This window comes from Rhinopithecus roxellana, chromosome 19, assembly GCF_007565055.1.
Source record: "Rhinopithecus roxellana isolate Shanxi Qingling chromosome 19, ASM756505v1, whole genome shotgun sequence".
NCBI classification, from domain to species: Eukaryota; Metazoa; Chordata; class Mammalia; order Primates; family Cercopithecidae; genus Rhinopithecus; species Rhinopithecus roxellana.
In genome coordinates this window covers 52,695,402-52,709,159 of record NC_044567.1, presented here as the reverse complement: position 1 = coordinate 52,709,159, position 13,758 = coordinate 52,695,402, and the positions used below count along the sequence as shown (strand labels likewise).

Below are 13,758 nucleotides of genomic sequence, written 5' to 3'. Positions count from 1 at the left end.
AAGCATTCAATCTCAACTGCACCTCACTCTCAGAGTTTTGCAATTTCTTCCTTTACAGAAAAGGATGAGCAGTGCCCAGTGCTTGCTATCCTGTCGCCCACAGATCAGCAGGCATTCCCACGCCTGTGACGTTGCTGGCCTCCTTGGGAGGGGCTGCGCTCACCAGCCAGGGAGGCAGGGGCCATCAGCGTATCTGTGAGGAAGTAGGGCCATTGGTATACCACCAATGTATTTGTTCATATTTTGATAACTGCATTTCAATAAAACGGATTTCCTTGGAAACTCTATGTGTTTTATATTTTGCCTTTTGAAATGTTATTCTGACAGCACAGTGGATCCTGGTCAGTGGGTCCCTAATCTGAGGCTGGAGGTGCTTGTGTGGCCCACTCCCCAGCACCTCTGGCATTAGCTGTGCAGAGGAGCCCCTGGGACCCCTTATGGACCCTGTCTCTTCCTGCTCCCAGTAACTGGTGGCTACCTCCCTACCTTGCCCTGCAGCAGGGTCCCCAGAACCCCAGGGACGAGCCCACACTGCACCAACTCTGGCTTGGAGGTCCTTTTACATCTTGGAGTAGCTAAAGATTTACTGAGCGCCTACTGGGTGCTGGCGCTTGCAGTTCTGGGGGCTGGGATCCAGCCATGGACAAAGCAGAGCAAAAAGTCCTGCTATCAAGTGCTGACATTCCGGGGTAGGCAAGGCAGCCACGCTGTGGCTATGGTGGAGGCCAGGGAGGGTCTGGGAACAGGACTGAGGCTGGGCGCTGCACAGGGTCCTCGGGCTCTCAGTGACCCGCCCACCCCAGCCAAGCCTGCTGTCTCCCACCGCAAGACCTTTGGTTGTGCCTGTCCCTCTTCCTGGGAAGCACTTCCCCATGTGCCTGGCAAACACCCACTCACCCCGCAGATCCCAGAGGAAGTGTCACTTCCTTTGGGAGGTCTCTGGTCCCTCCAGCCAGGCCTCCCTGCCTCCGGACGCAGCCCCTGCATGTGCCCCGCTGGAGCCCGGGACCATGCTGCTCTGTAGCTCCTTGCTGCAGTGGACATAGTTGGGGCCACCCAGATCCAGTTCCTGAAAGGAGTGCCCGTCTCCCCGCTGCCCTTCTCTGGAGAATCATCCTGGATCCATAGGAGCCACCTCCTCTCCCAGGGTGGCTGCAGGCGAGGGCTGACTGATGAGCGCAACAGCTGCCACCACTGTCCCCCCACCCCACCTAAGGAGGACAACCCCTTGCCCCTCTTCACACTCCTCGGAGTGCCAGATAGTGATGGGCTCCAGTGGCACCCACAGCCTTCCTCAGCTCCTTCCTGCCCGGGCTGCTCCCCTCTCCCCTATCCTTCCCCTGCACCAGAATCCCCACTTCTAGAGGACTCAGGCCCAGACTCTTGCTCACCATCTGCTGGGCCTGGCTTCCTTCCCACCTGGCCCCTGACGCCCACGGTGGTGGCTCATAAATACTTATTGAAGGAATGAATGGAGCTCTTTTTCCGTAGAGAGAAACTGAGGCCTAGTGTTGGCCAGTCATAAACACTTAAGGGCAGAGTCCAGAAGCCAGGCCATCCAGGTCCCCAGTCCAGCTATGGGTGAAAGGGGGCCCGCCTTCTATGTTTTCTTGGCAGCACGGAGGAGGAAAGCGGGTGGAGTACCCAGAGCCTTCCATGGTCTCAAATCGCCTTCAGCACAAAAGCCCTCACCGGCTCTGTTCCTGGTTTCCAGTTCCAGCTGCCCCAGGCTGGGCTGCTCTCCCCTGGGCGTGGCTGGTGGCTGGGCCCCAACCAGGCTGGGTCAGCGAAAAGGGGGCCTCAGGTAGCAAGACCTGTAGAGCCCTCTGTGGGGGAGAGATGCCTGCAGGGCCCACACCCCCCATCCAAGCACATATGGAGCTCCTCCGTGCCCTGCTCCTGGCGCTGGGCACGAGCGGGGAACGAGAGACAGTCCCTGCCCTGCAGAGCTCGCAGCCTGGTGAGGGCAGCAGACAGCAAGCCTGGGGGTGATGACTGCCTCCAGAGGGAACATCTGCCATCCCTCACACTGGGTCCCGGAAGGCCTAGACTCGAAAATTGAGGGGCTGGATCTGCTGAGACCCGAGGGGAAAGTGTCAGGCAGAAGGAAGGCACGCATGAAGGTCCTGAGGTGGGGGACATGTGGAATGTCAAGGAACTCAAGGGGCAGGGTGCCTGCAGCAGAGAGGCAGGAGCGGGAGGGAGAGCAGGGAAGGGTGCGCTGCACGGGACGGGCTTGCAGAGGTGATGTGGGCGGGGAGCAACTGGGATTTTATTCCCAGTGTTGGGAAGAAGCCAGGGAGGGTTTCAGGCAGGGGGCTGCAAGACCTGATTCTGGTGGTAAGAAGATCACTCTGGTGCTGGGTGGAGCGTGGGCTGAAGGGGTTGAGGTGTGTCCTTGGGGGCCCCCACTGCTGTTGGGGAGCACATGGGCAGCTCTGATCTGGGCTGTGATTCCTCCCGAGTTGTGGGGGTCCTCTCTGCAGACTGGTTTTAGGAAGGGCAAAGTGGAGATAAGTCCAGGGCAGGCTCCAGCTGGGGCATCCCTCCACTGGCCGAGACCACAGCCCAGCCTTGGTCGCCCGCAGGCAGAGGCCCTGAGGTGTCCAGTGCCCAGCAGGGTGACAGCATCTGGGTCAACTGACCCAAGGGCCCAGGGCCTGGCTTAGATCCCAGCTTGAGGAACTACCCTGTGAGGGCCTCGAGCAAGTCCCTTAGCTTCCCTCAACGAACCTCCTCTAAAACATGTTAGCAGGGCCTCTGAGGCCTGCTGACAAGGGCCAGCTCAAGATCAAGGGCGGGGCCCGACAGACCTCAAACTTCAAGTTTACAGGCGCTCAGTGAACACTCACAAGCTCTCCAACCCCATGCCAGCTCTACCCGTTTTAAAGCAGATTCTGGGTTGGGCTCACGTCATCCCTGGAGAGGCAGGGAAGTGCACAGAAGTCATGCAGACCTGGGGTTAGGCCTGGGCTGTGTGTTCTTGCTGTGACCTTGAGCCAGAGCAGCGCCTCTGCGTGCCTCTCAGGAAGGCGGGCAGTGCCAGTGCAATCTGACTTAGCAGGAGGCAGGCACCAAGGAGCATTCACTTTGTCAGGGTTCTTTCTCCTTCTTCCAACAAACCTGTGAGCTGACCATTCTTATGAACACCCCTTTTTTGCAGATGGGGAGACCGAGACCGGAAGGGGAAAGTAATTCACTGGAGGTCCCCCAGCAAATGAGTGGCCTGGATTCTGACCCAGGGTCCTTTGTGGCATTAGCACAGCCAGGACAGAGCACCTAGAGACTCTATGATAAATATTTGTTGAGCACCAATTGGAGGCAGGGCCTCATGCCTATCAGTCAGGGCCATGGGAATGGCCTAGAGGGCTTGAGTGGAGTGGAGACAGATGCCACCGTGTTTTGGCCCCAGTTGGCTTAGATTTTGCTACTGGGGTCCCAAGAGGGCTCCAGAGTCAGACAGGAGGTCCCTGCCAAACCGAGTACCTCCAGGGTCCCCCTGTCACCCCAGGTCCAACCCAAGGGAGCGTTCACTGGGAGGCCTTTGTGACCCTCTAGGCCCTAGCACCCAAGCCCCTGTTCCATGTTCTGCCATGCACGGCACGCATGGCACCATCACCCGGGAATGACTTGGGCAGGGGGTTCTTATCCAGGGTTTTCTGGACTCATCATCTAAATCCTGCAGAAAGAGGGTCCCCTGAGTCCTTTGCTGATGCGGAGGAGTGGAGAACGCTCCACTCACATAGTTTGGGAAGCAAAGGAATTCTCTCCCCACAAGTCCTTGCTGAGGACCTTGGAGATCTGAGCCTGAGCTTCAAGGTACAGATGAAAGTCTAGTTTCCAAAAAAATAGGGCATGTGTGTTCTCCCACCCCACCCCAGGCTTGTCTCATCACCTCAGTGGAGACACCAGCATGCTCTGAAACTCCTCAGCCCCTGCCTGCTACAAGCTGGAGCAGGGCTTCCCCTCCTGGGAAAGGAGGTGCCCGTCAACTGAGGAGGTCAACTGGGGCTGGGGAGGGCGCTGCTGCAACAGCAGGCACCCAGCACATCTTTGTAGAAGGAAGGGAAGGCGGGAGGCTCGGCCCCGCCACCTGGGAGGGGTGACATCATGGGACAAGCCCTGCGTGCTTGCTGGAGACCACTGGGAGATGGGAGGAGGCTGAGTTCTGTTCCATCTCCCAACAGCTGCCACCATCACCCATGCCCCACCCTCACCCATGAGGGAGCCCCAGGAACCCCCAACCCCAAGGCAGAGGCTGAGGAAGCCAGGCGGACGCCCAGCACGCTGTGGAGCCATGCAGGGGAGCTTCAGAAAACACATCCCGACACAGGGGACCTCAAAGAGATCAAAATGCATTTAATGTGGTCTAGTCTCATCGCCTACGTCTTTAGATACTGCTATGTATTGAAAATAACATGAAAATTCTCCAGTTTCACCATTTAAAATAATTTGACATTCTATGACCTCACGCAGGGCAGACACCCTGTACAGGGGCCTCCCAACAGTGGCTCCTCCCCGCCCCCAGGACCCTCTGGGCGGGGACCAGGCAGCACAGCACCAGCAGAGGCTCAGGGGGCGGCCACCGTGCTCTAAGCAGCAGGCACAGGCTGCACACAGACACACACTCAAGTACATGGGTTCACATGGGCACACACACAAGCCGGATGCACACGCTCACCTCCAGGTGCCTCATCCTGGAACACAAGCTCCGCTCAGGCGCAGACGTGCGTAATCAGGGCAGAGGGTTGGGGACCATGGGGTTCAACTGTCCCAGTGCCCACCCTCATGGGTAGGTGCCCACCCTCACAGGAAACTTCCACACGGACACACCTGTGGGTAGACAGACACAAAACCACCTGCATACACACACACACGTAGAGATCACATATCTGTATTACTGACCCAGTCATACACGTGAAGAGCCGAGTGTGCATGTGTGCGCCACACATGTATGCATGCAGGCTCACACGGGCACATGCCTCCACACACACACTCCCCAGGGGCCAAGTCTTCCTCGCTCCTGGCTCGTCCCATCCGCCCTCCCGCTTCAAGTGCACTAAAGAGGGAGACTATTTTGGTCTTCAGCACAAGCAATAAATAAATAAATAAATACAGGGGAAGGAAGAAAGAGGGCAGGAGAATCAAGCATCTGCCTGCCTTTGGGGAGACGAGGTGCTGGGGCTGCTCTCCCGCAGGGTGGGGGCTGGGAGGCAAGGGCACACACCTCCAAGAGGGCCAGGGGGTGGGCCTGGGGCCCCTGGACTCAACTCTGGGTCAGGGGAGGAGAAGGTTGGCTCACTGGCCCTGGAAGGGCACAGGCCCCTACACCAGCACCAAGTGACCAGGGTCATCACTGTCCCTCAGCATGGCCATCAGGGAGGTGAAGGGTCAAGCTCTCCCCTGCCAACTTCACCCCAGCACCCAGGGCTAAGGCTGAGAAAGCCCCTCAGGCTTCGGGGCCAGGCCTGGGAGCAGGAACCGGCTGAGGCACCCCCGGCAGATCCCGAGAGGAAAGAGCTGTCTCGACGGAATCTTCTATGCCAGAAATGAGTGTGGGGCTGAAGCTGGGGCAGGATGCTGAGTCGGGCCTACTCCAGGGTATAGGTGTTGGGTGTCTTCATTTCCATGGCCCTAGACCTCAGGGCTGAGTCTTCAGCCGCTGAGGAGCGGAGGAGGTGGAGGGAAGAGGCAGACGCCCCCACCCCAGGCCCCCGGCCCCTCTCTGCCTCCCACACCCCACCTGCTCACTGCATGACCCCTTCTGCTCTCTGCCTCAGCTTCCCCACTTGGGCCAGAGTCCTTGGTGCCTTCTGGCTCTGAGCTGTCTCTGGGGCAGAGTTGGAGCAGGAGACACATCCTTTCTGATTACCAGCTTCTGGAGAGGTCTGACTAGGGAGCAGATTTTCTCCACGGTCCTAGGAAGGGCTTGGCTCCATCACGGACCTGACCCAACCAGCTACCGTGAACAAGATGGAGTGGCAGAGCCAGCGGTGACAACAAGGGGACCCCAAACCTCTTCCTGATGAGGGTGCCACAGTGCCTCGACCTGGGGGAGGGTGGTGGAGGAGCAGCCCCGGAAGCCTTGGCAGGAATTCTGTTCCGTGGCTGGTTTCTGATTCAGCTTTGAATGAGCGTGGCACTCCCCAGTCATCCCAGTTGATGGGAGGGGGTGATGATTCCTCCCCTTTCCTAAGATCTTTCCTCTGCCATTCAGCGCTGACCAGGGCCTGGCTGTGCCCTGCCTGGACTCTGCTGTGCTGCTCCAGGTGAGGGAGGGACACGACGTGGTCCTATGTCAGACAGACCTGGCCCCTGCCACCTTCACAAGGCAGACAGAGGGGCTGGAGGAAATTCAGCAGTGGAGGTATGGGCGGGGAGGGGTGGGACAGGGTTGGGGAGACGAGCGAGCCCAGAAAGAACAGGACAACCCGGAGTCTCTAAGGCACGACTCACACTGTGGGCCCAGTGGGGACGGGGCTGCCAGCTTCCTCCTAGCCTGGGATCCCGACTTCCCTTCCAAGGAGCCATCCCGGCCTGTGGCTCCTAACCACCCCTCGCTGTGGAAGGGGTGGAGGCCTGGACAGAAATGGAGAGAGAAGCAAACCAGGAAAATCGAGGGTCGGGGGAGGAACCCTGGATGGTAGGTCCCATGCCTGGCCCTGAGACGCATCTCTAAGGTACAAAGTCAAACTCCAAAAGCTCAAACCAGTTTCTTCCCAGCCCCCACCCACCACCCCAGTGACAGTAGAAAGCTTTTATTATTATCATTAACATGGTCTTGATTTTTCTATCACAAACAGAGCCTAGTTGGTTCGTGAGCTCGACGAAGTGCGGTCCCGGAGCACCCTGCTTGCCCAGGCACTGCGGTGCCCACACACACAGGGAGAGGCCAGTCCCACCTCGGGGAACCCCCTGGAGCCTCCAGCCAGCTGCTGCATCCTGGCAGACCCATGGAATTCTAATTGTTCTTTTCGCCCCCTATGAATTAAAAAATTTTTTTCAATTGCATGGTAATTTTTTTTTTTTTTTTTTTTTTGTAAACAGTCTCACCCAAGCTAAGGTCAAGAAAGCTGAAACCCGGTGTTTCTCCCCAAGTTAAAAACCAGCAAGGAGCACCGCAGCCAAACAGCCTTGGACAGCAGAGGCTGGGCCCACCATTGAGCTGAGCTGCTTCCCCACAGGCTGCAGCTCCATCTTCAGGCAGAAGCCCTGGCCCCCGTGGCCTGGCCCCCCAGGAGGCCACTTCTTTGCCCTGAGCCTGCGATAGCCTCTGAGGCCGGGGGCTGCCACTCTGGCTGCCCCCCTCCGGCCAACCTTCTGAGGCTGTTGCAAAGAAACATAAAACGACTAAAACGCTACTGAGTCTGCAACCCAGGGCACCAGGCCCGTTCTGCTCAAACCCGGGGCCCCTGAGCGATGGCGGGGCCTCTCCCCGGCTGGGGGTGGATGCTGCATGTTGGCCAAGGCTGGCTCAGATCTCTGACTCCCTTCTGTAGGGCCGCTGCTCCAGGGCCCCGCTGCCAGCCTGGAGTCTGTCAAAGTCATGCCTGGCCTGGGGGCTGAGGCCGTCCCGGCTTCGGCCGTCCTGGTCTCCATCTGCCTCATCCTCCTCGTCACGGCTCAGGAAGGCCAGTTCGTTCTCGTAGCAGAAGGAGTTGGCACTAGGCAGCAGGAACTTATTCTCCACCAGATCCTTCGCGCTGCAGCGAGGCGTAGAGGGTACCTCATAGGTCTTGTGGAAGTGCGAGTAGTCGATCTTGTACTGGTTCTTCTCCTCAAAGAGCACGGGCTCGAAGCGGTGGCCCCACAGGATCTCATTGGCCAGGTAGGAGCTGCGGGCCTGGGTGGTCATGGCTGTGGCCTCCACCATGCCTTCCAGGATGACCACTATCTCAAAGTCGTCTGTCTCCAGGTCCTGCCGGCTGATGCCGAACAGCGGGCTGGCCTCGTCAATCTCGTGCAGGATGGTGATGGGCGACACGAGAAAGATGCGGTCCAGGCCCTTGTCGAAGCCCACATCGATGTCGATCTGGTCCAGCGGGATGTACTCGCCCTCCTCAGTGACCCGCGGCTTGATGAGCTGCGCGCGCACATGGGCCTCCACGATGTGGCTCTTGCGCAGGTTGCCCACGCGCCACATGAGGCAGAGCTTGCCGTCACGCAGGGCCACCACGGCGTTGTGGCTGAAGAGCAGCGTCTGCGCCCGCTTCTTGGGCCTCGCCATCTTGGCCATGATGGCACCGATCATGAAGGAGTCGATGATACAACCCACAATGGACTGGGCCACCACCATGAAGACGGCCACCGGGCACTCCTCCGTCACACAGCGCAGCCCGTAGCCAATGGTGGTCTGCGTCTCGATGGAGAAGAGGAAGGCCGCCATGAAGCCATGCACCTGCATCACACAGGGCGTGCGGCCGCGGCCCTCGGCCGGCTCCAGGTCACCATGTACCACAGCGATGACCCAGAAGATGACGCCGAACAGCAGCCAGGAGGCAAGGAAGGCCAGCGAGAAGATGAGCAGCATGTAGCGCCAGCGGATGTCCACACAGGTGGTGAACATGTCAGCCAGGTAGCGCTGTGACTTCTCGTCCATGTTGGCGAACTCAATGTTGCACTGGCCGTTCTTCTTGACGAAGCGGTTGCGGCACCTGCGCCGCGTGTGCACCTTGCCATTGCCAAAGCCGTTGGCGCCTGACATGGTGACCAGGTGCAGCCCGTCCTCCTCCGATGACACAATGCTGTAGGGGTTGGCCCGGCTGGCTGCGGTCATCCCGGGGGTTGGAGGACCCTGGCTCGCCCCCAGGCTAGCTCCAGGCAGAGCAGCTCCTGCAACAGAGAGGAGAGCATGTCTGGCTGGGCTGGTGGCTCCAGGCTCCTACACTCCCATCCCAGGGCCCCCAGACATGAAGAACACTTCCACCCTGATTGACCTATGAGTGCTCTGGTCTTGCCTAAGCCAGCTCCCCACTCCGCCTTCCCAGTGCGAGTGGCCACCCGCTTCGTCCCCCCAGCAACTCCAGCCAAAAACCTCAGCTCCACACCTTACTCCCACACTGAGGGCTCTGAAGAGTCTATTTAGGATCCGACCCTTTCTCCCACCCTCAAGGCCTGAATCTCACCAGTGCCTGCCCAGCCAGTTCGGGGGACACCATGCCAGCCTCTCTGCCTCTACCCGTGGCCCCCCAGTCTCCATGCCAGCCATGGAGAGCCTATGGAAGCTGAGTCGGTGCCTGTCCCTCCCCTGCTCAATGCCAGAGGCTCCCCAGGACATGCAGGACCTGCACAGGGAAGCCCTTGACCCCTCAGACCTCACCTCCCAGCCTCCTCCAGCAGACTCCCCTTCCGACCGCAGCCCCTGGCCTCAGGCTGTAACTCAAATCCACCCTGGACACCCTCCCCCAAGATATCCTGCCACTGCCTCCAGAGGTCTCCCTGTGCCCCAGGTAGACCCATGTCCCATCCCCGCTATAGCCACAGCACTGCCCTTTCTGAGGGCACAATGGTGGCAGCAATAACAATAATGTAGCCGGGGCACCCACCCATCAACCCCACCCTAAGACCACTACTCCCCAAGAGCAGCACGTTTTCTTTTTCTTTTCTTCTTCTTTGTTTTTTTTAAGACTGAGTCTTGCTCTTGTCACCAAGGCTGGAATGCAATGGTGCGATTTCAGCTCACTGCAACCTCTGCTTCCTGGGTTCAAGCTATTCTCTTGCCTCAGCTTCCTGAGCAGCTGGGATTACAGGCGTGCGCCACCACATCCAGTTAATTTTTGTATTTTAAGTAGAGACGGGGTTTCACCATGTTGGCCAGACTGGTCTCGAACTCCTGACCTCAGGCGATCCACCTGCCTCAACCTCCCAAAGTGCTGGGATTACAGGTGTGAGATGTTTTCTATTTTGTTTCCTGTTGTCCCTCCTAGGGCCTAGAATGGGGCCTGCCACCCCTGTCACCACCCACTTTGAATACCCTAAGCTGGGTCCCACCACCCTCCTGATACCCACACGCCCCAACCTACAGTGTCCACCCACATGCCATGCTTGCAGCCTCTTGGTCACCAGCAGTGCCAAGGAGGGCAAGATCTGGCACCCAGACATGGGCGCTCCCTGGCTGACCTCAGTCGAGGGCCCTCCCCAGCCCCTGCTTCCCACGTCTCTAAGGAAGATTGCAAGGCTACCACCCTGGCATCTGGGCAGTGTTCAGGGGTGTCACCTGTTCCCAGGACCGCCCTCAGTTCACTGCAGGCAGCGCCTGGCTCCAGGCCAGCCTACTGCACATTCAGGCACCCCAAGACAGGCCCTGCAGCAGGGCATCCGTGCCAGCCAGAACAAAGCCTGCTCTCAGCCACCGACGTGTCCACACCCAGGACACACAGGCTGCACTGCCCCCACTAAAGGCCCCACACTGGCCTATCAGTGACAGGCTAGGGCATCTGCAAGCTAGGGGCTATGGCACCGCCTGGCCCGCAGCCGCATCTGGATGGCCGCCTGCCTCGGCTGGGCTAAGCTGGAAGCAGGAAGACCTGGGCCTTCCAGCATTAGCCCCACACTGAGGAGCTGGACAGGCCCACCCTTCCCCACTCACAGGGACCCAGCACCCCCAGTCCCAGTCCAGTCACACCATGACCTCAGAGCTAGACAGAGCCTTGTCCCTTGCACACCTGCAGCCACGTTACTCAGTTACGAAGACACTGACGCCCCAAGAGAAGGTCCTAGGGGGCTGGGACCGCTGTGGACCGGGCGCTGCACACAGCCTTCTGCAGGCCTCTCAAGCCCTCCAGGGAGGGGTGGGCCACCCTGCTTTACAAACAAGGACCTGGAGACCCAGAAGTCAGAATGGCCTTGCCCCAGTCCCATAGGCAGGAGGCAGCAATCCCAGGATTCAGCCCCGGTCTGTGTGACCCAGCTTCTGGCCACGTCCACACTAGTCCTGGCCTCAGAGCGGGCGCGGCCTCTGACCTCTGCTCCAAACACTTGAGCAACAGGTGACGGTAGAGCCGCCTGCCCAGCCAGGCTGTGGAACACTCCCAAGGGCTGCACCGGTTGCTGAGCCCCGAGCTGGCCGGTCCGAGCAGCACACAGCAACTGCCACCTGAGAGAGACCCAGGGAGAGCAGGCGGGGTCCTGAGCACCTCGGGGAGCAGACCCATCAGAAGCGGCTCTCAGATCATCCTCTCAACAACCTGGGGGTGCAGGTTCAGAGAGGTTAAGTGACTCCCCCCAGGCCACACAGCCATTAAGCAGAACAGCTGAGATTTAAACCACCTCTAGTGCAGTCTCCCACCATGGGCCCCAAGCTCTGCAGCGGACACCTTTCCTCACTCTGCCGTCCTCCCCCAACACCGCTGCAGCTGACCACCTCACCATGACGCTGAGGAGCTGGGACGCAGGGCCGGAATGGTGGACACTGCTTCTGCCTGGGCCAGGAGGTGGGGAGCCGGTGGCAGGGGGGACCCCTGAGGCTGTGCTGGGAAGGGGGCTCAGTCCCAGATTCCTGGGAGGCAGCCAGGGCCGGGGCACTCAGACGCCGGCGTGAGGCCACCAGCTGACAGGGGCTGGATTTGTGTGGCCCAGGGGCCTTGAGGGACTTCCAGCGGGTCATGGTTGCTCCAGCCCCTGCTCAGAGCAGCTCAAAGCCTGCAAGGAACAGAATCACAAGAATCAAAGGCCAGAGAGCCCGGTCTGCACGTGCTCCCAGCAGCTGGCGGCCTCGAAACTGGCCAGCTACCAGACTGGTGAGGGTGCTGCCACAGCTCCTGGCATCTCTGCCAGGGCTGGGCACCCCGGACCTGCCCAGACGGTGTCATACAGGCCTGGAAACCCCCACTTCTGTTGACATTCCTCTGTGTGGTTCTACCACACAGAGGCCATCAACAAGGTCAAGTTCACGCCCCACTCCCTCATTTCTCAGAGCCAAAAACTAACAGACACCTGTCCCAGGACCCTGGAAACTGAGCAGAAGAGAGAGTTGAAGCCCAGAATGTCAGTCCTCAGCCTCACAGAGCCCTGCTCTGCCGTGTATGAGAGAGACAGAGACCCTCCCCGGGGGTGCTGGGAGCCCCCTCACCGGGTACTTGGTGAATCCAGCACCACGAAGACAGACCCAGAAGGGGACCCTGGCATAGAAACCCCAGCACCACAAGTTAGACAATGTCCCAAGAACACTCCTGCATAAACACAGGCGTGGCAAGAAGTTACACAACCATGCGGCCTTTAAGGACGCAATTTAAGAAATATAGGACAATATCCTCCACCAGGGACACACAGGCCTTTTTGGCTCCTGCTCAATGGGGTGCATATGGTGAAATCAGACAAGACATGAAATCAGAGAATTTGTTTTGCTGGAAGAGGGCTTTTAGCAAGCATGGAGGCCGGCTCCCCATTTCACAGATGGGAGAACCAAGTCCAAAAGAGAAAAAGGGACTTGTCCCAGGTCACAAAGGAATTTGAGGGCCAGGACAAGGTGCTCACTACTAAAATTAGGATTGTCTTTCGCAGACACCTAGGTTGGCCTTCCAGGGTCCCAGGGTCACTGGGAGGGGAATGGGAGAGGGGTGCTGGGGTACACTACCTGAGCTAGACAAAGCGGTTTCAACACCACGGGGCAGTGAAGCAAACCCAGCAGGCAGAGAGCAGGCAGTGGGCAGAAAGCGCAGGCCTGGCAGACCCCTGGAGATCCCTGCTTTCCTGCTGGCCACGGTGCCTACAGACGCAGCCTCCCAGAGACCAGTCCACTTGAAGAATGGACCAGGGCCTGGGCTGGGAGCTTTTAGAGAGGATGCCAGACGGCAGCTGCCACGTGACCTAAGGGTAGGGTCCAGGAGTCACCGGGAGGTGCTTCCGGATGGAGCTGGACGCCCTATGCCCACTGCCCTGAGGCCCTGGGCTTCTCAGGTTTCGGTGACATCCGCGAGGAGCCCAGGGCAAGGCCTGGACTCACTTCCCAGACACCAAGAAAACACTGACCGGAAGGGAGAGTGCAGAGGCCTGCACCACCCAGGCTAAGACACAGGGACTCAGAGCGGGAGGCGCCAACAGTCCCCATCCCCCACGCAGAGACTGTTCAGCTAGCTGGGACACCTCCCAAGGCATGAGCACAGCACTCAGTATCTATCAAGTGCTTACTATCTGCCAGGTGCTCTTCTAAGAGCTTTAATAAACTGATTCATTTACTCCCTACCATCACGCTGTAACTAGTATCCCCATTTTCCAGATGAGCAGACGGAAGCTCAGAAAGACTGAGTCACTGTGAGGGTCACACAGCCTTTCAGGAGTGAAGCTTCCAGACTAGGCTGTGAGGGCAAAATCAGTGCCCCACAACACCAAGACTGGAGGCCTGACTGTGTGCGTGGCACTGCAATCCTTTTGGTCCCAAGCCCCTGCAATCCCAGGTGGTAATGAGACGTAGACTGCCGCAAATCAGCACTCAAAAGCACAGGTTCAAGGGCCCTCACCAGCACTCCGACCCACGGCCATTCACCCTCATTCTGAGACGGGGCACTCGACCTCATGGTCGAGCGTCACCGTTGGATGACCCCTCAGAGATCACTCAAGGCAGGAAAGGCTGGCACAAGCCCCCCGTCCAAGGTGCCTGCTCCAGCCTCGCCCAGGCAAGCACCATTCCTCAGCCACAGAGCTTCATCCACTGCGTCCAGGGCAGCTCAGAATCTTTCCTAATCCAGTCACCATTCATCAGATGCAGCACGGGGGCCTGGAAAGCCCAGCCCTTCCTTTGCAGATGGGGAGACTGAGGCT

The 13,758-nt window shown here is 59.0% G+C and overlaps 1 protein-coding gene across 3 annotated transcripts in view; it reads right to left on the bottom strand.

The window, feature by feature from the left end:
• Positions 1-4,337: 4,337 nt before the first annotated feature.
• The window catches only part of KCNJ12 (potassium inwardly rectifying channel subfamily J member 12), a 43,100-nt gene continuing 33,679 nt past the window's right edge, over positions 4,338-13,758 (bottom strand). For 2 of the 3 annotated variants that reach the window (XM_030924261.1, XM_030924262.1), the window contains one exon: positions 4,338-8,832. In XM_030924261.1, coding sequence (XP_030780121.1) covers positions 7,475-8,776 — 1,302 coding nt within the window. In that variant the 5' untranslated portion in view covers positions 8,777-8,832 and the 3' untranslated portion in view covers positions 4,338-7,474. Of the gene's footprint in view, positions 8,833-12,574; positions 12,617-13,758 lie in introns of those variants that run through there. The other variant, XM_030924263.1, reaches the window with a different exon arrangement.